The sequence below is a fragment of the Halyomorpha halys genome, unplaced genomic scaffold (assembly GCF_000696795.3).
Source record: "Halyomorpha halys isolate HHAL.00 unplaced genomic scaffold, Hhal_1.1 Scaffold633.1, whole genome shotgun sequence".
NCBI classification, from domain to species: Eukaryota; Metazoa; Arthropoda; class Insecta; order Hemiptera; family Pentatomidae; genus Halyomorpha; species Halyomorpha halys.
In genome coordinates this window covers 565524-589268 of record NW_027112276.1, presented here as the reverse complement: position 1 = coordinate 589268, position 23745 = coordinate 565524, and the positions used below count along the sequence as shown (strand labels likewise).

The 23745-nt window shown below is 30.4% G+C and overlaps 2 protein-coding genes across 2 annotated transcripts in view; one reads left to right on the top strand and one right to left on the bottom strand.

Annotated features, from left to right (window-relative positions):
- Cbp80 (Nuclear cap-binding protein subunit 1) overlaps positions 1 to 23745 on the top strand; it is a 78889-nt gene that overhangs the window by 8575 nt on the left and 46569 nt on the right. The window contains exons 10-11 of the mRNA XM_014427358.2: positions 2135 to 2272; positions 5044 to 5147. Of these exons, the coding sequence (XP_014282844.1) occupies positions 2135 to 2272; positions 5044 to 5147 (242 nt within the window). The remainder of the gene's footprint in view (positions 1 to 2134; positions 2273 to 5043; positions 5148 to 23745) is intronic.
- The window catches only part of LOC106684960 (uncharacterized), a 53393-nt gene continuing 35044 nt past the window's right edge, over positions 5397 to 23745 (bottom strand). The window contains exon 2 of the mRNA XM_014427359.2: positions 5397 to 7600. Within this exon, the coding sequence (XP_014282845.1) occupies positions 5540 to 7600 (2061 nt within the window). The 3' untranslated portion in view covers positions 5397 to 5539. The remainder of the gene's footprint in view (positions 7601 to 23745) is intronic.

Here is a 23745-nt window from a genome sequence, read left to right as displayed (position 1 = left end):
TATATTGCAATATCCTCTTTTTGAGTAAATAGTTTTTTATATATAAATGGTTTTTAATATGTTTTTATTTTATCTATTGTTTCAATATCGTTCATTTGCTTTGTTAAACCAAAAAGCAAGCTAACCAATTTTCATCAGTTAAAATATAGTATCAGTTGCGGTAAAAAAAAAAAGAACAAATAGTTTATAACTATTTGTTTTTTTTTACCACAACCCTGACCATCTTCTTGTATATATATATAAAAAAAAAATTGGTTTCGATTAAGATGACATATGTCCACAAATTAACTGTAAGAACATGATAACTGACAGAAGACCCAAAACATTGTTTCCGATGACATAATGAATAAAGAAGAAAAAAAAAAAGGATATAAATTCCTGAAATGAAAAATAATAGCTTTGACAAAATAAAAAAGTTTTGGAAGTTTAGAATCCTTGATTATTTATATCTTAAACATTTGAGGTTTTATGTTTCAAGATCCATAGAAACCAAAAATAAAATTGTCAGCCCTTCATCCTCAGCTTTTTTAAGGTCTAATTTTGAAGAAAGTAGTGGTGAATTTTTTTATTCGGAACTATAGTTCACTCCATAAATCTCAGATCACTCCAGAATGATTTTCGGAACTCACTTTATCACCCATCGTTTTGTTTCAAAGTAGCGCTTAATTAGATGTTTCATTCACCCATCTATATATATATATATTGACTGTTGATGTACCTGACTGTTCATGAAGATAGAGGGCAATATATATTGTTTTGGAATCATTATATGAAAGAAAAAAATCAGTTTTAATTTTAATTTTTTTTTTATATATTAAGAAGTAATGAACCCTGGAGATATAATTTACATCTTTTTTTTTTTTTATTGTATTACATAATATTTTTATATTCCATTTTTGCTTCATATTATATAATATTTTTTCATTGAAATTAGTAAAACTTAGTAACAATGCGGGAATTAAAAAAAAGTTTTGTCCTAAGAATCGAAAAATTCCCTTTGTGATTTATTATTTTAAGATTAACAATATTAAGGGCAAATTTGGTTTCATGTTTATTGTCGAATCTATGTAATGGTTACATCTTACTGTTAAACCATTGCATAGGTACTGTTAAACTGTTACATAGTTACTGTTAAATCGAGTTTGATGAACTTTTCAGGGAAGTGCGGTTTGGTACCTTCATGGTTCCAAATAAGTTTTATTAAATTCTATCTTCTAATTTTGTTTTACGCAGGTCAGAACACAATTTTGAAGAAGTTTTGTCTAATTTACCCTTAAATTGGAGAATAGTTGGGGATTAATGTTCTTTAATTTTAATATCTAAATTGTTAATTATTATTTACTAATATAAATTAGTTAAGTCAATATAATAATGGGGTTTATAAACAAATAACCGTTTTTAACCAAATATTTGTGTTATTATTTGTTTGATATGAAATACAATTAATACTCAAAGTACAGTCCATTGTTATCTACTGTAATTAGCCATCTACAAGACAATTGCTCGATCCCACGGTGATACCATTCTTTGGGATGGCTGTCAAAGAACTCTTGGACCACTATTTCAACTTCTGCAAAATTATCAATTTTTTGCCCTTGAAGGAAATGGGCTATGGATTGAAACAAGTAGTAATCTGATGGTGCAAGGTCTGGACTATATGGTGGATGAGGCAGGAGTTTAAACCTATGAAGTTCTGTTTTTCACAAATTTCTAACCTCTTACCTGATTGCTGAGGAATAAGTTCGTGAGGGACTAGTCTACTGCTCTTTTTCACCTTCCCTATAGAGACTAACGGTATCTTTCAACACACACTTCCTGGCAAGTTCGTGAGTCCTTGTGGAGGAATTTGACTCAACAGCTTCCTGTAAAACCTCATCAATATCTATTAATGGTCGCCAGAACTGGTGATAAATAGTTAAACCTGGACTGTACTTCATACTATTCCGAATTTTTTAATTATTTTTGTGTCTCTCCATTTTGCTAGAGAATTCTTTTGTTTGAAATTTGTTCTTGCATTTTCCTTTAAATGGCTTATTACCAAAACCTGATAATTTAGAAGATATTTAACTACTTTTGATCCTCTTTAATTGTATTATGTATATAGATGACTGTAGTGATAACTTTTTTATTCCAGATTTGTTTCATGGTTTTCCTACCATCTGAGTAACTTTCAATACCGTTGGAGTTGGGAGGACTGGGAAGAATGCCTAAAACTTGATCACGAACATCCGAGACCAAAGTTCATCAAAGAAGTTCTTTTGAAAACCTTAAGGTATTATATTTTTAGTTTTGACATTAAAATAATCAAATTATACTATTAAAAAAATACTGATTTGTAAGCTATACTATTTTTTTTATCAGCCTGTATTTGACTGAAAAGATTATACATTTTTGTTAGTACATCATATATTGATTCATATTGTATTACTTTTGAGATATTGACTTTGATAATTAAATTTCATAAAAATGTATGTTTCTTGATATGGATCAAGTCAATTAATTTCTATCTATGAGTTATATGTGGCTAAGTTTAATTCTGTGGGTGTGATCTATTTAAAATGAGTGAACAGATTTTTTTTTTTTAAAGTTCAGGTTTCAAAACATTCTGTGGCATTAGCATTAACATTGTGTATGTTAATAATTAAAATCAATTAAAAAAAAAATTATTTGATTGTTTAATAATAATTGTTTTTATTGTATGTATAACATTATTAATTGTTCCATAAGGTGTTTCAGGGGTATGTCCTAACTGAAAATATGAGTAAGGATCTGTTAACTTGAAAAAAAAAAATTTCCTATGAATGTATGTCCACTAACAGTTTGTTCAGGAGATATACACGTCTAAAGATTTTCATTGTCGTAAATTATTTAGGTTATAATAAATAAATTCATTTGTGTTCCAACTGCTGTATTAATATATATATAATAATAATTAAACATTCATTTAAAATGTTGAAAGTGATTACCTTGAGCATTAAACAGTTTCGTCATCTTTCTTCCACAGTAGCAGCAGTGATCCAACAGTACTGGATATGTGATATTGTTATGCTCTCCAGATTTGACATTAGTGAATTTTTGGTTATGGGTGGCATTAAAAAGTTTAAGCAGATCTGGTCAATGACCTTTATTCTTTACGAAGAAGCACAACACATTAATTTATTTATTATGACCTAAATAATTCATAATAATAAAAATGTTTAGACATGAATCTAATTCTCCTAAACAAAGTGTGAGAGGACATACCTTCACAGGGAAATGTTTTCTTGTTTTTATACACTTAATTCATATTTTTAGGTAGGACAATTAATCCTGTAACACCCTTTATAGTGGAATATGTATTCAGGTGTTTTTCAATTTTGTACTTTATGCCCCATCCACACATGTTAAGTGAATAAGCGAATTATTTTGTTATTTTGTCAGTTAAGTATTTAGTTAAAAATTCAGTGTTTAGTTGGTAAGTAAAGTCAATTCTTTAGTGTTTAGTTGGTAAGTAAAGTCAATTCTTTAGTGTTTAGTTGACAAGTAAAATAAATTCTTCAGTTTTTAGTTGGTAAGTAAAGTCAATTCTTCGGTGTTTAGTTGGTAAGTAAAGTCAATTCTTCGGTGTTTAGTTGGTAAGCAAATTCAATTCTTCAGTGTTTAGTTGGTAAGTTAAGTTAATTCTTCGGTGTTTAGTTGGTAAGTAAAGTCAATTCTTCGGTGTTTAGTTGGTAAGTAAAGTAAGTTCTTAGCCCTGGTGAAGTCTAGAAATTCTGGCTGAAGCGTTGGTACTATTAAATAAGTTTTTTCAACTTATTTGTGTTATTTACTGACCACACCCCCAACCATGTTCTCCTCGTATACAATTGATTCACCTAAAAATTCCTTAAGAAAAATATCATACTTTCTTCTAAAATAAAAAGGCTTTCTTTGTTGAGATGATCAAAGAAAATGAAGTTGAGAACTTTTTTTTATTTATTTATTTATTGATATTTACAACTGTATAAAAAATACAACAAGTCAATTTGATCGTAATGACATAATGATATGATACAGCATGTAGAGAAACTACCCAGTAGTAGAACTCTAAAAACAGTTTACAATATAGGTCATGAGGCCATCTTCTTTTCAGGCACCTCGGAGGATTGCCAGGAATGGAAGAGGAAGCAAGGTTAGAAACTAGTGGGTTTGGGTGGTTAGGGAGTTTATTATGGAAGGAATAATATCGGGTTCGGGCTAGATCGGTTACATAAGGAACATTTAAGTCTTTATGGATGGTTTTATTAGTAACAAAATAAGGAGCATTGAGGATTTTACGAAGGATTTTGGATTGTAAAGATTGGATACGAGAGGAATTCATAGGGTGGAGCCCCAAAGCTCAACTCCGTATGTCTAGATGGGCCTTATTATTGTCATGTAGATCAGTCTTTTGTAATGAGTTGGAAGTTTAGACCGTTTGTCTAGTAAGTGTTGTAATAGTTGGAATCTGCGTGCAGTTTCCTGTTTTTTGAGTCTTGTGTGAGGATTCCAGGTTAGTCGTTTGTCAATATGTAGTCAAAGTTGAGAACTTGAATTAAAAAAAAAAAAATTATTGGAAGAAGAGTTGTTGGCTTATATAGACATTATATATTATTACTATATTACCCCATGGTTTTAAAGTTAAGAGAAACAGATCTGGCAAAAGGCACTCTAAAGTCTGTTTTTAAATGTGTGAAACGAAAAGCTAATCCCAAAGAAGAGGAAATACAATACTTATTTATATTAAAGGCATTTAAAGTAATAGTAAAGTACGTTGCCCAGTAAGCGTAAACACAGTGATGCATAACATTTTGGATGAAATTCTCTATTTTATGATTGATGTGGCTTTTTAATAGTGTGTAGTAGGGATTCAAACCTGAAAGATTAGGATTGTCTTAAAAAATGTTTAAAGTAATTTACAAGATATGTTGAGAATAAATCATCCTCATTCTTCCTTTTATGTAAAATAGAAACTACTGACTGTTTCAACTAATAACTATAAATTATATATCAAATTTTAATTTATGCATGATTATATTTTTTTAGGTTGTCGTATTATCAGAGAATCAGAGATATTGTACCTCGAAGTTACGATTGTGTTTTACCACCAAGACCTCAACCATTTTACAAATACCTGGCAGAAGGAAGCTGTAAGTAAACTATTACTTTCAAATATCAGTTGAATAATTTGTTCTTTAGGTTTGACTATGAAATGTGAACTCTTTTTTGTTTTTTTTCAATATATTATAAACACAAAACAATTACACATGTATAGTACAAAATTTATTTACATTAATTATTACTACTAAATTACACTTGAGATTATAGTTTAAGGTGCTTAATGCTATATAATCATTTTAACATTAGATCTTAATGTCATATATTACTTTTCACAGCAGTTAACAATGTTGCACCATATTTAAAATTTTATATTCTGTTAATTTTTTGAATAATTGCCTAGAATTATATACTTTGATGGTTATGTTGATTTTTATTGTCTTTTACATTATTTACAAAGAGAACATGGTGATATTTCTTGGAATTATGTTATTTCTCTCAGCTGTTTCAAGTTTCCTATATGCCCTACAGATGTTTTGTACGAATAAGATTGCGATATTCTGTTAACCACGACCGAGACAGGTTCACTTCCCTCTTCTTGGTTATCCTCGTGTTTCTTGGATTCAGGTGTTTCTTGATTTTTTAATTCGTCCAATTTAAATTGTTCATTTCTTTTATCTGCAAATACAATTGTGGAATTGACAAGCCCCATTGTTGTCAGATCGCTTACTATCTCCTCAGGCGATTTAATGGTTATGTTGTTTATGACATAGTTGGTCGTATTGAGCTCCAATGGTTCCATAGTGGTTGTGTAATCTGGTTTATCTGTGCTATCTTTGATTTCATTGTCGGCAGTTGTGGTTTCCTCTGTTTCTTTTTCAGTTCTTTCATCAGAAGCTGACTCATTATCATAAGCGTAGTCATTTATTTCTTCTGGAACTACCTCTTCGAATTTATTCTGATTTAAATTTTTATCTGTGTCTGTTATAGTTTTCTGTGTTGTTGTTTTATCTTTGTTTTCTTGCGGTTTTATTTTTTCTCCCCACCTTATGTATAGTGGTGCATAATCGTAATTTTCTGTTTTCATTAAAGAACTCACATGTGGACTTTTAGCAATATTTTTCCCTCTAGCTTTGTTTATTTTTTCTGTAGTCGAATTCGAGCCTTCAAACATAGTAAGAGGTAACTCTGTTGTACTGATTGTCTGTTTTTCATCAAAGATATTTGATTTTTGAGGGTAGTTTATTATTAAAGTTGTCGAGGTAGGCTCTGCTGCATTTTCTTTTATTAAAGTTTCATTATTAATCGTGTTTATGGCACTATCATAGAGACTTTCTCCCGGATTCAGAGGTGGTATGTCAATTGATATTGCAGGTATTGGACTTTTATAAACAATTTGTTGGTATTCCATAATCGTAGGATGTTTAGGATCCACTGTAGGTAGTTCTACTGTTGGTACTGGATTTGTATTGACCTCAGTTGTATAAAAAGGATCGACTTCGGAATATTGTATGAATTCCGCTGATGGTTTGAAGTATGTAAGTGGTACTGGTTTTTGTGTTGTTATTATTTGCGATGAAGGGTAAGTTGGGTAATAGCTTTCATATTGTTTGTATGTGATGGGTTCAAGAGGGTTACTATGGTATAGGGGAGGACTTCCAGTTGGGCCAACTGATGGTATAAATCCGTTGTACTCTGTATTCTGTTTGAACTCCGGAAATAGTTTGTAGCTATTAATGGAGTAATAATCATTAGGTTGACTCCAAGTTTGATATTTAGGAAGCGGAGGAGGAGGGGTCTGAAATCCTACTATGGTGTAGTATTGTGCTGGTTTGTAAATGTATGCTTGAGTTGCTGCCTTTGACTTGTAGTTATCGGTACCTTTGTAAGTGTTGATGTTTGCCAGTTGTGTTCTACCGACATAATTATCTTGTCTCTTTATCGATTGAATATTATCTATCGGTTCAATCGACCTTGCACTCTTGCTGTCGTTAGATTTCCAAGAAAAGCTCTTATTTTGCTTGTTTTTATTATGACCATGGTCCTTAACGTCCTTAATTTCTTGAAGACCATTTTCAGAACTATATTCATAAGTGTCTTCTATTGGTGGTTCTTGAGGAATCTTTATTAGTATTAAATAATGATTTTGATTCAATTTTTGAACTTTCCATAGTGCTAGTATCCTATTATCTCTCGGTTCAAAATTGTAACGAGCATTGTCGGTCTGTCTGTACTCTAAGTAACCAGTATCTCTTGTCATATCCACCAGCAGGCCAGTCTTGACTCTCTCAGGCTCTTCTCGCCGTTTTTGACCCTTTCTTATATATTTTGCTCCTTCCAGTTTTTCCCAAAGGAGTGTATCAGCTTCCATTTTCATGTCTAAACTCGGTGAGAAATTTGTATATTTACTTAGCGTCCTGAATGTTGCCGATTTGAGTAGCAGAGTCCAGTTGTTTTGTTTACTGCTCGATGTCCTCCTTGAAAAGAAGGGGAGTGGGATCGTTTCTGGATTTAAGATACCATTTGCGAAAAAACAGCAGATCACCTGTAAACAAATAGTTCAATTAAATTTCTTCATATGGTTTCTAGTCATTGATTTATTTATGTAGAAATTAAATTAAAGCCTTATTTTCTTGTTATTTTATCATTAGCATAGTGTCTTTTCAGAAATATTTATTGAAGAAACAGATAGTGATTTAATTACTAGAGGAATTTTTAATAAATATAAATTAATTAATTGACAAAGAGGAAGGGCTTGTTTAGAAAAATAAAAAAAAATAGAGTTATTAGAACTTGAATTTTATTTCTGAAATTGCAGGAATTCAGGTAAACTAAAAGACTAAAAATTGTCATTTTACTTGTGGATCTTGAATTTTTTGTAAACAAATTCGATGTTTAACATTTGAAATTTAAATTACTCAAAATATAGTCATCATATTTTTTTATTTGAAAACTTTTTTTTTACCATAGTTAATCAAATCACATTACAAATTGTTATATATTAGTAAAAAGAAGAACCTCACTTAAAGGTTTTAATCATTACAAAAAAAATTATAACATAATATTTATTCCATTTCTTTTTTGTGAAAAATATGAGGAACAGACGGCAACAAACAGTAATTAAATACAATGACAATATAGTCCGTGATAAGCTTTTTTTTTTTTTTAAGTTTATCACACCCCTAAAATACAAAATAACCTAACAAATGAAGTCAAATTTATAAACTTCTTTGTTTTTTCATTACGTTTTATATTTATATAACCCATACTACATAGCATATTTGAGTTTAATTTCTTCATCTATTTCCTTTAATAAACGTTCTGTAAACTTAATATGTTAAAGTTATTGTAATTAAAGTGCTTCTGCAGGTATCAAGCTGTTGTGATAGCAATTATTAAAAACACTTAGACACACACAAGTTTTCATATGTAATAAAAAGCTTGTATGTGTAATTGTTGTCATGGCAACATCCTACCTACTGAAGCAGGCTCATTACACTAACTTTATTTGGTTAGCTTTAGGATACATTTATTAAAGATATGGGTCAAGATATTATAGTTAAATGTACTATATCGAATATATTCCTAAATGTACTTTCTATAAATATTAGCCAGTTTAGAAAGTAGAGTTATCAGCACTTTAAAATGATGCTGCTGATTTTGAAGAAAATTAGTTGAAACGTATCCTAAAATTTGATAGCGGTTGAAGGGTATATTATTTTTGGATTAACTCTCAGCAATTAAGGGACAGACAGCCATGCTGTCAAATATCTTGTTCCTACTTCGTATACCCTCTTTTTGAACAGACTAAATTAATTATGCTGTTTTGGTCTCGAAAACCTTGCTTTGAACATTCTCTAACAATTCCAAATTCTTCGTCTACATTTTTTTTCCAATTTCCGATTGATATCACTAATATTTTGCGTTTTCACCAGGTATACTTTGTACTTCCACTTATTAGGATCAGACGATTTCCATTTCATACCTTTTAAAATGTTTTGTTCGTCAACATTTTCTTTTAAAAAAGCATTGAACCATTTTATAGAAAAATGATGAGTAATTTCTCTCATTCAAGCAGCTCTCACAACTTTAAAAATTATATGATACTTCTGTGAAACTTTGGTTACAAAAATGGATATCGAAAATTCTAAAAATACAATATGAATAAAAGACTGTTGACCATGAATGAACCTTTCCAGCTAGTCCCTCGACTAACGTTCAGTTTATCATTATTTATCAATACAAAATTAATATTTTTTAACAGTGCCCTAAGGTTTTGAAAATGAAGTATTACGTAAAATGTTCAGACCTAAGAAGGATGAGTTTAATGTAGAATTTAGGAGGTTACACAACGCTGAATTGAGAGAACTGCATCCGCTCAATATAATTCAGGCTATAGCATTAAGGCAAATGAGATGGGCGTGTAAGGTTGTGGGACTTAGTAACAGATTTTTTTTTAGAGATCCCTAAAATGTTATTAAATACTGGACCGATGGGGCAAACTTCCAAAGGTAGACTGAAGCGTCATAGTACAAGAACCTAAGAGGAAAAAAAAGTCAGTTATTTCACCCTCAGTTTTGATTACTTTAATGAAAACTATCTATAATTACTAGTCAAAATTGATTAGTTTACCAACTGTAGTGAGTGATGATAAAAAATGGCTGCTGTTTCAAACTTTAAAAATAAATACTTTTTCATTCAGAGCTCCATATCATTAAAACTATCTAACACACTGGAAAACCTAATATAACATCATTTAAAGTAGAGTAAATTTGCTAAAATATGAGCCCTAATAGTTTCTGGGATACAGTTTTTAAAAGAAAAAACTCATGAAAAATGTAATAAAAAATCAGTAGTTAGTGAATTTATTGTGGAAAATCTATATCTCAGGAAGCATGAGACATACAGAGGTCTATTAGCGCTAAACGTTAAGCTAGTTTAATGTGTTATAAAGTAGTTTATGATGTTTATCTTCATTGGAGTTGTAGTTTTCGTTATATTCACTAAAATTTATTGTAAACAGCTCTGTTAGGGCTGTTTTTTATATGAGTTCATATACAAATATCATAAAAATCACTATCATTACAAAGATAAACGATATAGACTGCTTTATATTACATTTAACTTACTTTAATATGATAACTGGCGTACATCTGTACTTGCAATGGTTCCTGAGATATAGTTTTAATAAATCAAAAATATTGTTTAAACAACTATCAACAAAGTTATCTGAGGTAATCGGTTAAAACATTTAAAAATACGGATGTGATTTCCAGTGTTGGACCCAATTAGTCGCATATGCTTTTATAATATTGCGTCCACTACTTTCTTTTAAGCACGCCTCAACATAATTTTTCAGCACACTTATATTTGGTGGGAAGTTGGGGATTAGTGTGTAAAAGATCCAGTATTTTTTTTTTTTATCAAAGTCCATTTATTATTTTCGCTTCAACATGTACTAAAGTATTTTACTTCTTGGACGAATGTGTCTGTCACAGATCCTCTATGGGGGTATTCATGATCTTTAGTTTAACATGTTAAAACATGGTGTTAAATGGAAAAAGTTATGTTAAATGGAAAAATATTTCCTTCTTTTCATGCTTAAACGATATAACATATAACATGGTTGAGAGTCTGTTAAATGTAGAATGACGTCATACAACAGACCAAATCAGCTCGCCACCATTTTCTTTGTTGTCGTGTTAGGTTACTTGCTCGAAGTTTGTGTTTTGATTATTGTGTTAATAAATTACTTTAGTAAAAACTTAAAAATAAACTATAATATGAAGTATTGAAAGAAAAGGTTATAAAACAAGTTGCTCAGAAAATTTGCTAGGAGCTCTTATGCGTTTAACATTTAACATGACTTAAAATGTGACTGCTCACAACCCTTTGCCTGTAACATTTTACACATCATAAAAACCCCTAATATATTTCATTTTATAAACGGTAAGTCAGATTTACTAATATAATAAATATAATAAAATTTATTCCTAAACCCTGAAATATTGGTAATTGTTAGAGATATTCATGATGTGTTAAATGTAAAAAGTTTTAACATGGTAAATATTATAAGTATAGGTTAAATGTTATGTGTTAAATGCAGAGGAGCTCCTCTCTGATTTTCTGGGCAACTTGTTTTGTAACCTTGTAATCATAAGAGATAATAAAATCTCTAACAGCTTTGTCAGATCATCTACTTTCCACCTCAATTGTTCCTAGTTTCCTCTCCTACTTTTTTTTTCCATTATATCATTATTATTACTACCCATTGCTTTATTAGTTTTGAGAATGTCCAAAACAGTTATAACACATCTAATGGTGACAAGCTCAGCTAGTCTGTTGTGTGATGTCATTCTCCATTTAGCAGACCTAGTTACAAAATCTCAACCATGTTATATCGTTTTAACATGTTTAAAGAAGGAAATATTTCTCCATTTAAAGTTACTTTATCAATTTAACATGTTAAACTAAAGATCATGAATACCCCTATTCTGCAGATATGGTGGGGAAGTTCTGGATTTTGGCAGACGTTTTTTGTACTATATACATACACATAGTACAAGGATACTCTATAGTATCCTTTAGCTATATTATGTAAGGATCGCGATTATTTTTTTCGACGAAGATTGGTTAAGACGAAGATTGGTCTCCTTCAAAGGCAGTCAAAAGAGGGTGGGAAATGGCCGTCCTCGTTCGTTGATGGCCTGAAGTCGGATATAGGCCTTGAGGTTACGACTGTATCAAGCGGTTTTTAATAACATGTTAAATCATTATTAGAGTTTTATTTTTATCCAAAAAAATATATAGACGTTATGTCGAGCTGAAAACAAAGTCTGCCGAGTACGAGGGTCAAGCTTTGTTTAAAATTTTCTACTAAACGAAAAATTCCACTTATATATTTTTTTATTTATGGGGGGGGGCTGAGTGGGGTATTGCTAGTAACTATCAAAACCCGGGTTTGAATTCGGCTATGACAGATAATTATTTAGTCTATTACTGTAGCCTGCCCAGCCTCTTAAAGTGGGTGCCCTTAATTGGGGAAAAATCTGGCGGTCGAGCATGGTTATAACCAAATCAACTCCTTGCCCAACCGTTGGTCTTGTACAGTACTTCCTTACAAATTATTACACCTCTGACCGACCCTTCATAGGTTGTTGTGGTTCAGATTTTTTTTTATTTATATATTTTTTTAGCCTTTTTTAATTTGCGTGCTAAGAGTTGTCTACCATATTAACGATTGTTTTGCGATATTATCTCATGTTCACACAGCAGTCGCTTTTCGCTGATATTAAACATAATTCAAGGACGTGAGTTGGAGTGAACCTTTATTGTGTTTCGACTAATGCACCCTTACACACTCACACATTCTCTTTAATGTCTATTGTTCTATGACCGTACCTCTAGGTTAGCCTTATCGTCCTATTTTGATTAACACTTTACGTCAACATTGACTTTAAAAGTTCTCTGTAATGATTTTAATGATCTTTCGAATACGGAATTTTATCAGATCTGACCGTAATTTATCTTTTTTTTCATTCTTTATTTATTAAAAATTACAGCTTTATTTAAGCTGCATATACAACAAGTAAAAAGATTTGTTGAGAAAGTACTCATAGCACTCAAATAACCTAAAAAGGATTAGAAGAACGAAGAAAGGTTAGAAACTGGTGGATTAGGGATTTATCAATATTAATATTTTTTTGTCATGGAAATTTCCCATTCATGTGTTTTTCCTTACTCTAAATTTATTTAAGAGATTTTTGCCACTTTTCCCTTTAAAATGCTTGCTCTTCCTCGATACCTTACCCTGCCGCCCTTCCTTCTACGTCATCTTTCCAGTTAACTATGTTTTCCTTCATCCTTTCACTTTCCATTCCATTCTTATATTAAGCAGTTTTGCCGTGGATATTCGTGTAACAAACCAACTTAATATTTTTTCTTCTACAGTTGAAAGAATGTTCTTTTCAATCTCTATCGGTTCTCTTGTTCTTTCATTTTTTATTTTTTCTCGCTCCCTTTTACAAAAGTCCGTTTCCGAAGTTATAACCATTTGCCGAATCTGGCGCCATTGATGGCGCTTGTCTCCGGAGCATATATATGTCGTTATATGTTCTAATATAGATTTGTATATTATCTCCTGCTTATTGGACGGGTAAGCGAGGTTCTAAAAAAGGGTTGTCTAACTTACAAAGCATCAACAGTCAAAATAAAAAACTTGAAAGGGGTTGCGGGCCAAAATAATTATATACTTTAAATTTTAAAGTAGATGAGGTTAGTGTTAAAATTTTAGTAAGGTAAAATTATTAATAAAACCAAAAGTAGTAATATTTCTTTATATTGGTCTAGTATTTATATATATAAGTAAGGAAAATATAAAAACAAAATATTTTTATCATTTATCGATCCATATAAACATTGCGATCAAAATAAAAATGTATATTGTAAGGGTTGTTCATGATATTGTGTTAAATGTAAAATGTTTTACCATGTTAAGCATAAAAGCGCCTAGCGGATTTTTTGTGCAACTTGTTTTATAACCTTTCCTTCCAAAACTTCATATTATTGTTTTCTTCTAAGTTTTGATTAAAATAATTTATTACAATATGCCTAAAGTAAGTGGAAAGTAGAAATTGTGTGGAAGTTTGGCTACTGAGTGCCTTGTTGATCTTCTAACTGGTGAGGAAGAGAATCAAAATGAGCTGATTGACAACTGTCATTACATTATTATTATTATTGTCAAACATAGCTTTATTAGTTATAAAAACATCTAAAACAATACTTACACAAAATAGGAGCAAGTAACTTAACACGACATCAAACAAATGGTGACGAGCTCAGCTGGTCTGTTGCGAGACGCCATTCTCCATTTAACAGAGCTCTGCTCATTTGTTTACTAGCTAGTAACAGACTCTCAACTAAGTTATATGTTATATTAACATGATAAAATAATGAAATATTTCTCCATTTAACATGAGTATTTTCATTTAACACGCTTTAACATGTTAAATTAAAGATCATGAATACCCCTAGTATATTTCATGACAGTTGATTTAATAAACAACTCCAGCGTTTTTGTTTTTATTCATTATAGCCCAAATAATTTTCTTCAATAATTTTGATTGTTATTTCTTAATTGAAAATAAATACCACCAAAAAAAAACTAACAAAACAAAATAGTTTATATAGGTATATAATTTTTTCGTTTTTAATTACCATTAAATCTTCCGTTTCGATTGACTATCTTCTGGCTTGTGATTGTGAGGAAGAGAATCAAGATGAGCTAATTGAAAACTGTCATTACATTATTATTATCATATATTAGTTTTAAAAACAGTTGTGACACAATCAAAACACAAATACGAGCAAGTAACCTAACACAACAAACAAAACGGTGATAAAGCTGGTCTGTTGTGTAACGCCATTCTCCATTTAATAGGCCTAGTAACAGACTCTAAACCATATCGTTTTAACATGCTAAAATAAGGAAATAGTTTTCCATATAACATGTTAAACTCAAGATCATGAATACCCCAATAATTTTCGTTTATGATGTCTGAATTGGCGAAATTTTAACCGCATTGTTACGAACACGTCTTTGAGAGATTAAATGCTTTCTTTAGGTTCTTTCCAATAGTGACCAAGATATATAACATGTTGAGAGGTATGAAGTGGCAAGTTTTAAAGAAAATGAGTGAAAAGTGAAACCGAGTTATGAGTGAAACTTCCATATATTGAATCGAGGACTCCACCCTCCCATTGTAACGTAGCTTAGAAGCTGCATCACTTCCTATTGTAGGGGTGTGGGCCTTCCTGAGGGTTCTTCAAGGACTTTCCTTATAGATCGGGAAGCTAAGCAATAAGCTTCTCTTTATAAATCGATTTGTACCTTCACTTAACTACATATGAAGTATATAGTAAGGAGAATTATTGCAATCGTGAAAAATTTCAAATCCGGGTTCTCAAAGGAAACATACATTTTGAAGTCCAAATAACCATGTCTACCAAAATGGTGTCTATGTGTATATGAACAGTCCAGCTCAGAAACTGAAATTACATCGAAAATACAAATTTTTCGATAAAATTGACGTACCAGAAATGAAACTTTATATAATCGATTTTACATTATTTATCTTTTTCTCAGAAACTGCTCAAACGATTTTGATCAAACTCGTAATATCTATGGACAATCAAGTTGGCATTAATATTAGCTAGGTATTTTCCTAATTTTAATTATTTGAAATAATTTCTCAATTTTATCAGCGATAAACAAGGCACAGATATAAAATATGAAAGCATTTTATTATTAAATTAAGAAGAAAATTAATTTATTTATAATCTTTTCACTTTCTTGAGGCTGGTTTTTAGCGTTCAAATAAAATGAATTGTATCAGAACATTTTATATTTTCTCAAAAATCCAACGTTTTGGCCAAATCGGATATCTTCAAGGACAATCTTAAAAACCAATTTACATTCACATAAATTGTAAAAAACATTTTTCTCTGGGCTATTTCTCTTGCCTGGATGAAGTATATAGGAAATGTAGGTATTATCATCCAGAATGATAAATAAATATCTTTTTTGAAACTTACAAGGATTAATTTCATCTTAAAATATTGTGGTAAACATTGTTCGCCAGCTTTTTAACTATTGAAATAAGATATACTAGAGGTATTCACGATATTTAGTTTAACATGATAAAGTGTGTTAAATGCAGAAATATTTCTTTCTTTTAGCATGTTAAAAATATATAACATTTAACATGGTTGAGTTTTTTAACAGGTCTACTAAATGGAAAATGGCGCTACGCAACAGACCAGCACCATTTTGTCTGTTGTCATTTTGATAGGATAGTTTCTCATAGTTTGGTATGTGTTGTTTTAGTTTTGGACGTTTTAGAATCTAATATAGTAATTGTATGAAGAAAAGATGGTTGGAGGAGCGAACCCAACCATCTTCTCCTTATATATATTATACACGGTCAACTATCTTCTCATTATTAATATAGTAATGGAGAAAAATAATAATAAAGTTATGGAAAAAAACTTGGAGGGAAACAAAGGAACAAGAAGGAAAGATGATACGAGGAAGCTGTTGGAGGATTTATTGTCTCGTAAGGATTACGAGGTTACAAAACAAGGTGCCCCGAAAATCCGCTTGGAGCTTCTGTGAATTGAACATATAACGTAGACTTTACATTAGGCTGCTCACAATCTTATACTTTAAACATTTAGCATGTTAAAACACATGTCATTTAACACATCATAGTACAAGAGCCCAAGAGGTGAAAAAAGGTAGTTATCTCACCCTAATTTTTGATTACTTTAATGAAAACTATGTATAATTAATAGTCAAAATTGACGAGTCTGCCAAGTATACGTAGGGGAAATATAAAGTGGCGACTGTTTCAAAGCGATAAAAAAAACTAATTTTTCTTTCGGAGCTCTATATCTTAAAAAGTAAGAACAAAACAAGAAAACCTAAGAGAACGTCATTTAAAGAAGAGTAAATTTGCTAAACTATGAGCCCTAATAGAGTTATTTACGTTGAATAGTTTTCGAGATATAACTTTTTTTAAAATCAACATTTCATAAAAATGTTGTATGGGACGTACTAAAAGATCAGTAGTCGGTGAATTTATTTTGAAAAATTTCTATCTCAAAAACCATTTGACGTACAGATGTCTATTAGCACTCAAATTAAAGCTAGTTTAATGAGCTATAAAATAGTTTATGATGTTTATCTCCGTAGGAGTAATAGTTTACATGAAATTTGCTAAAATAAATTGATTTATAGTTGTCCGGACAAATTTTCATTTGCCAAATTTATATTCATATGTGAATATCATACGAAGATAAGTGACATAAACTACTTTATAGTAAGTTAAATTTCCTTTATTTTGAGTGTTAGCAGACATATGTGCGTCGACATTTTGTGAGTTTATTTTGTCAAATATCATAAAAACTACTACTCCTACAAAGATAAACATTATTAACTATTTTGTAGTAAATTTAACTAGCTTTAATTTGAGTGCTGGCAGACATCTGTACGTCCAATGGTTTCTGAAATAAAGTTTTTCATAAATCAAAATTATTGTCCAAACAACTATAAATTAATTTATTTTAGCAAATATCATGAAAATTACTATTCCTACGAAGGTAAAGATCATATACTTCTTTATAGTCCATTATACTAGCTTTAATTTGAGTGCTAATAGACATCTGTAGGTCACATAGTTCCTGAGAAATATATTTCTCAAAATAAATTTACTTACTACTAATCTTTCAGTAGATTTTTAAGAAGTTTTACTTTTTAAAAAGCTATATCTCGAGAACTATTGGACGCAAATAGCTCTTTTAGTGCTAATATTTCGGCAAATTTACTCTTCTTTAAATAATGTTCTCTTAGATTTTCTAGTGTTGTTGGTAGTTTTAAAGATATAGAGCTCCGAATGAAAAATTAGTGTTTTTTAAGGTTTTGAAACAGCCGCAATGTTTTAATCCCCCTACCTATACTTGGCAGACTCATCAATTTTGACTATTAATTATTCATAGTTTTTATTGAAGTAATCGAAAATTGGGGTGAGATAACTGCCTTTTTTTTCTTCCCGGCTCTTGTACTATCATGAATATTCCTACTTTCTTAATCACTAATTTTTGTTTTTTTCCAAAAACGTTTTAGTTTTAAGAACTTATGATGAAGGTCACCCATTTACTGATAACCAAATGAAATTAGCTAGGGTTGGTTTTAATAACTGTGTGGTAAACTCCTTTCCTCTTTTCCTTCCTCATTGCCACACAATGTCTCTTCCGTTGTGACATAACTTAAGAGCCACAGGCCTCTCTTTGTAATCTTTTGTCTGCGAAACCGAGGATTGTATCCTTTGGCAAAAATAGGAACAGGTAGGAACACAGCGGCACACGCGCATTACAACGGATGAATGAAACGCGTGCCTTTGACACTGATTTTCCATTCCCCTTTGAATGAGACGTAGTATACAGAATTGATTGTTGTCTACAGATATGATCAATATATTTTAATTAGTTACTCAGTATCATTTTAGAGTCCCCCGTTTAGTTCCTTGACATAGATTGAAACATTGTATCCATGAGCCATGATTGAACAATTCAACATAAGACATGATCCCGTGCAAAATGGTTATTGAAATTATTATAAATTATTTGGATAGGTCAAGTGCTTCTACCTACCAGAATATCTCAATTGAGTGGTAATAAACACAAATAATTGAAACTTTGTTTATTTTATTTATGTAGAACTTTCGGACTTCATCAGGGATTAAAACAAAACGAGATTACAACCACAATAGAATGAAAAATAATAAAAGTATTTAAAAAAAAAAAAATTAAGAAGATAACAAATAATGGAAGAAGGTAACCTATAATATTAAAATGGTAAGACTTTATACAAGATAAAAAATATTGAAAATATTAGAAAATGAAAAAAATAATGAAAGAGGGGGGTGGAATATATTAGAAAAAAAAATTTCCCCCAATATAAATATAATAGAAACAAATCCGGTGGTGTGCGTGCATAACTGCACTTTTACTTACCAGCCCATATACCTCTCTAAATATTGTTTAGATTACTGAGATCGTGTTGAAGTTATCAATATATATTGTAATTTTCGATAAAAAAAAAAGGCCAGAAAAGTAGAAAATTATGGAAAATAAAATATTTTTCTGTTGTTATAAAAATTCGTATTTTACCATTACTCGCGGTGAGAATTATGAATATAAATTTTGTTCCTGCCAATAATTCAACAGTTTAACGAAGTCGTAATGCAGTCGGGAAACATCGGGCGTTTTCGGCTATTTCCGTTAGAATATATGTTTCTATTTTTCCATTTCTTTCTCATTTATATAATTACAAAATTCTGTAATGTTTTGCAAATAAAAAAAATCAAAGGTTCTTTAGAGGAAGATTTCATTTTTGTACGACTTTTCGTTTTTGAGTTAAGGGAGTTCTTCGTTTTTGAGTTCTTCACAGACACTCAAACCATTTTTATATCAGGGGACCTCAAAACATGTATTTCCATCGAAAACTCAAATTCGAAATTTTGCATGATCCTAATACTTTACCTTACTACGTATTATTATATATATAAATAATTGAAAATCAAAATAAAACGGTACTCTGTGTAAACAATGAAAAATGTTCGAAAGTAAACTGTGTACATAATACAATGAATGAGAAGCATACAAATAAATAAATAAATAAAATGTATAAAAACCATAAAAATAAAAAAATAAAATGTATAAAAAGCATGAAAATAAATAAATGTAATGAATAAGAAGCATAAAAATAAATAAATAAAATGAATGAGAAGCATAAAAATAAATAAATATAATGTATAACAAGCATAGAAAATAAATAAAATGTGTAAGAAGGATGAAAATAAAGAAATGTAATGAATGAGAAGTATGAAAATAAATTAATAAAATTAAATAAATAAATTGATAATGCTAATTTTGCTTATATATTATCATGATTCTTATTACCTTATTATGGAATGAAATTATGGTAATTTCAGTTTGTTCGTTATTTATAGATTTTCAATTTTTTTTTTCCTTTACTTTTATAGTTCGTTCATTTTCTTAGACTGGTATACAAATTGTTGTATTGTATACATTCTTATTATTCGAATATTATACGTTACATTCTAGTATTATTATTGGTTATCTTTTAAATTTCTTGTTATATGTTTTTATTATGTTTCGTTCTATTACCATTTTTATATAGTTTTATTTTTAGCCCCGACGAAGGCTGAAAAACCTGGCCTCAAATTTAAGCCAAAACGTCACTACAAATAAAATAAAAATTTTCGTTCGTGTTCATTGCTACTCCACCGACCGCCTCCCTCCCCCACCATCTTCTCACATTAAATTATAAATTATAAATAAAAAAATCATTAAATACTTTATTATTTACAATTAATGTATTCAGTTTATAAGTTCAACATAACACAGAGGAGAGAACAGGTTTGCGGAGAAACTGTTAATCGCTACTACTTGTTTATTTTTTTTTCTGTCTTCTCTAAAAACAAGTTTAGTATTATACATTCATATGGCACAATCTTATAATTTTAATTTCATAATAAAATGTGTACGTTTTCTTATACACATATGTGAGTTAGAATAAATTCCGTGAAATTATTCATTCGCAATTATGTGCATGATCGTATCGTACGGAAATATTTATTCTTGCATTTCATTATTTTCTGAATACCGTATTCATTTTACCGGGGATCGAAATGTCAATGTCGAACGTTGAAAAATCGTCGAAAGTCTGCTTCTGTTGAGAAAGTTTATCTAAACGGATTATTTAATTGAAATCAAAAATTTAAAATTGATATGCCTATATGAACAACTTTATAATTTTTTTTTGTGGAATTTATTTTTAATTAATAAATAACAAACGAAATGACCATGTGGCCTTTAATATATAAAAACAAAAATGCTGAAGCAGTTTATAAAATTAACTGTCTGGACCATCCTGAAGTATATTGTGAAGAGAATTGGAAATATATAAAAGACAAAAGTTTAAACACAGAATATGGAAAAATAAAATTGACCAGAAAATTTAAGTACTTGGGAGAAATAATTTATCACAATGGTTCTGAGAAAGGGAGCATCCGCGAGAAAACCACCAAATTAGAAAATTTAAGCTTTCAAACAGCTAAAATTTACAATAAGAAGGACCTCTCCTCCAATGCAAAGTTAAGGCATTACAGCGTTGTGATTTTATACGGGGTGGAGACCACATGCTTACCCAACTTGGAAAAACTGTTAAAAATAGAAAGGAGGATATTAAGAAAAATCTATGGGCCCAGAAAAACACAAGAAGGTTACAGGTTATCTAACGAAGAGATCTACAGAAACATCAAAGACCTGGAAACCGAGATGAGAATCAGAAGGCTGATGTTCTATGGGCACATGAAGAGGATGAAGGAGGAAAACCACCAAGAACACCAAATTAGAAAATTTAGAGGAGAAAACCACCAAATTAGAAAATTTAAGCTTTCAAACAGCTAAAATTTACAATAAGAAGGACCTCTCCTCTAATGCAAAGTTAAGGCATTACAACGTTGTGATTTTATACGGGGTGGAGACCACATGCTTACCCAACTTGGAAAAACTGTTAAAATTAGAAAGGAGGATCTTAAGAAAAATCTATGGGCTCAGGAAAACACAAGAAGGTTACAGGTTATCTAACGAAGATATCTACAGAAACATCAAAGACCTGGAAACCGCTGATGCTCTATGGGCACATGAAGAGGATGAAGAAGGAAAGATTGAATAAGATCTTTAAAAAAAAATTTAGCTACAAAAACATGGGAGGATACACGAGGCAAATGAGAGAGGAATTAAAGAGACTTAAAATTTCAGATACCGACTGTTTAGATAGAGATACGTTTAGGAAAACATAGAACACAGTAGTGGTCCGAAGAAAGAAAAGAAAGTCAGTCGAGGATCATGAAACTGCGATGGGAAGAAAGAAAATCAAGACTCCCAAAGAAGCCTAACTATTGATATTCACGTCATAAAAAAAAAAGTTATCAACGTATCAATGACCTTGAGATCATAAATATAATAAAAAATTCTATGTTATAAGTGAAAGTATAAAAATTGTAGATTTTATATAGTTCAGATGTTTTCCCTAGTAAAAAAAGTATAAATCATGAAGAAGATGGTCAGAGATGCGGTCACAAGAAAGCAGAAATAGTTAACAACTATTTATTTTCCGACGTTTGTAGAGCTTCATCAGGGATAAAAAGATACAAAAAACAACTAAAAATATTTTGACATTGTAGCATAAATACAAAAGGTAAATTAAGGCAGGGTTAAAATTATATAAATATAAGTCAAAACAAAATAATATACAAATGAAAGAAAAGAGTAAATAAAATAGTATAATTATAAAATATCTAAATTTATACAAAAAAAAATTTAAATCTGTACCGTACAGGTCATGAAGGGTCAGGGAATGCAGTACTTTGTAAGGAACTACTGTTACTAGACCTACGGTTGAGCAAGGAGGTGATTTGGTCAGAATCACGCTCGATCGCTAGATTTTTACCTAATTAAGGCTACCCGATTTAGGAGGCTGGGAGGCTCCCACAAGAGTTGACTCACGGCTACAATAGGGGTATTCATGATGTTGTGTTAAATGTTAAATGTTTTACCATGTTAAATGTTATAACTATAAGATTGTGAGCAGCCCTATTTGAAGTCATGTTAAACGTTAAATGCACAAGAGGCCCTAGCGGATTTTCTCAGCAACTTGTTGTATAAGCCTTTATGTTTATAACCTTCCTTCCAGACCCTCATGTTATTGTTTACTTCAGTTTTGATTTAAGTAATTAATTACAACATGCCTAGAGTGAGTGAAAAGTGGAATTTGTGTGAAAGTTTAGCTTATGAAATGAAATGAAAAAAATAAATTTATTCTGGGACATATGTCACCTAAGAATAATTACATGGTTCATATAGTGAGATTTTTATCTGGCGAGCGTTTACAAATTTTCAGATAGTAGAATGAAATTACATTGTTTTTTTTTCTCAAATGTATCATTAAAATTATCCATTCTGGTTTAATAACAGGGATATGAATACCACAAACACACGAAAGAACTGAGCTGTCACAACAAAAATGGCGGCGATCTCAACTGGTATATTGTGTGACGTCATTCTCCATTTAACAGACTCTCAGCCATGTTTAATGTTATTTCGTTTTACCACGGTAAAAGAAGGCAATTTTTTTCGATTTAACATGAGTTTTTCCATTTAACACGCTTTAACATGTTAAACCAAAGATCATGAATACCCCTGGTAAAAGAAGGCAATTTTTTTCGATTTAACATGAGTTTTTCCATTTAACACGCTTTAACATGTTAAACCAAAGATCATGAATACCCCTAATGTAACAATTTTCTGCGCAGCCGGATTCGAACTCCTCGGGTTTAAGAAATACAAATACAACTAAAAATATTTTGACATATTAATTTACCTTTTGTATTTATGTTTAGTTGTTTTTTGTGTCTTTTTAGCTCTGATGAAGATCGGGATCACAAGATAACTATATTTGTTTTCTTGTGACCGCATTCCTGATCATCTTCTTCATAACTTAAATTAATACTGTCAATTATTTATATATATTTGTTATATTATATGTATAACAAAAATACATGTAATCACTAATACTTAATATTTACTTGAGAAATAGCGCCACAAATATTTATTTATAATTTTCGTATGTTTCTCGTATGAACGAGTTTAATGAACCCGGATAAAATTGAGTAGAAAGTTTAGCTAAAAAAAAAATAATAAAGAGCGCACTTATTGACTGAATATGTTATCTGTTTATATAAAGAAATAACTTTCTTTTTAATTATAGGTTAAAAAAAATTCTCTAAAAGGAAAATCTTGAGCAAATGTAGTCTTTTGAATTAAGAAAAAAACATCTAGTGTTGATGTAATGCCTAAAAAAAAAGCTAATTGTGTCGATAATAACAGTGGATTGTCGTATGTTATTAATGTTACAGGCTTAAACATAAAAAATAAAAACATGGAACTTTGTGTTATAAAATAATCGAGTTTCGAAAATATACAAGATATTTCAGAATTAAATGTACTAACTTGAAATATGCATTAGAATCTCAATATTAAAAA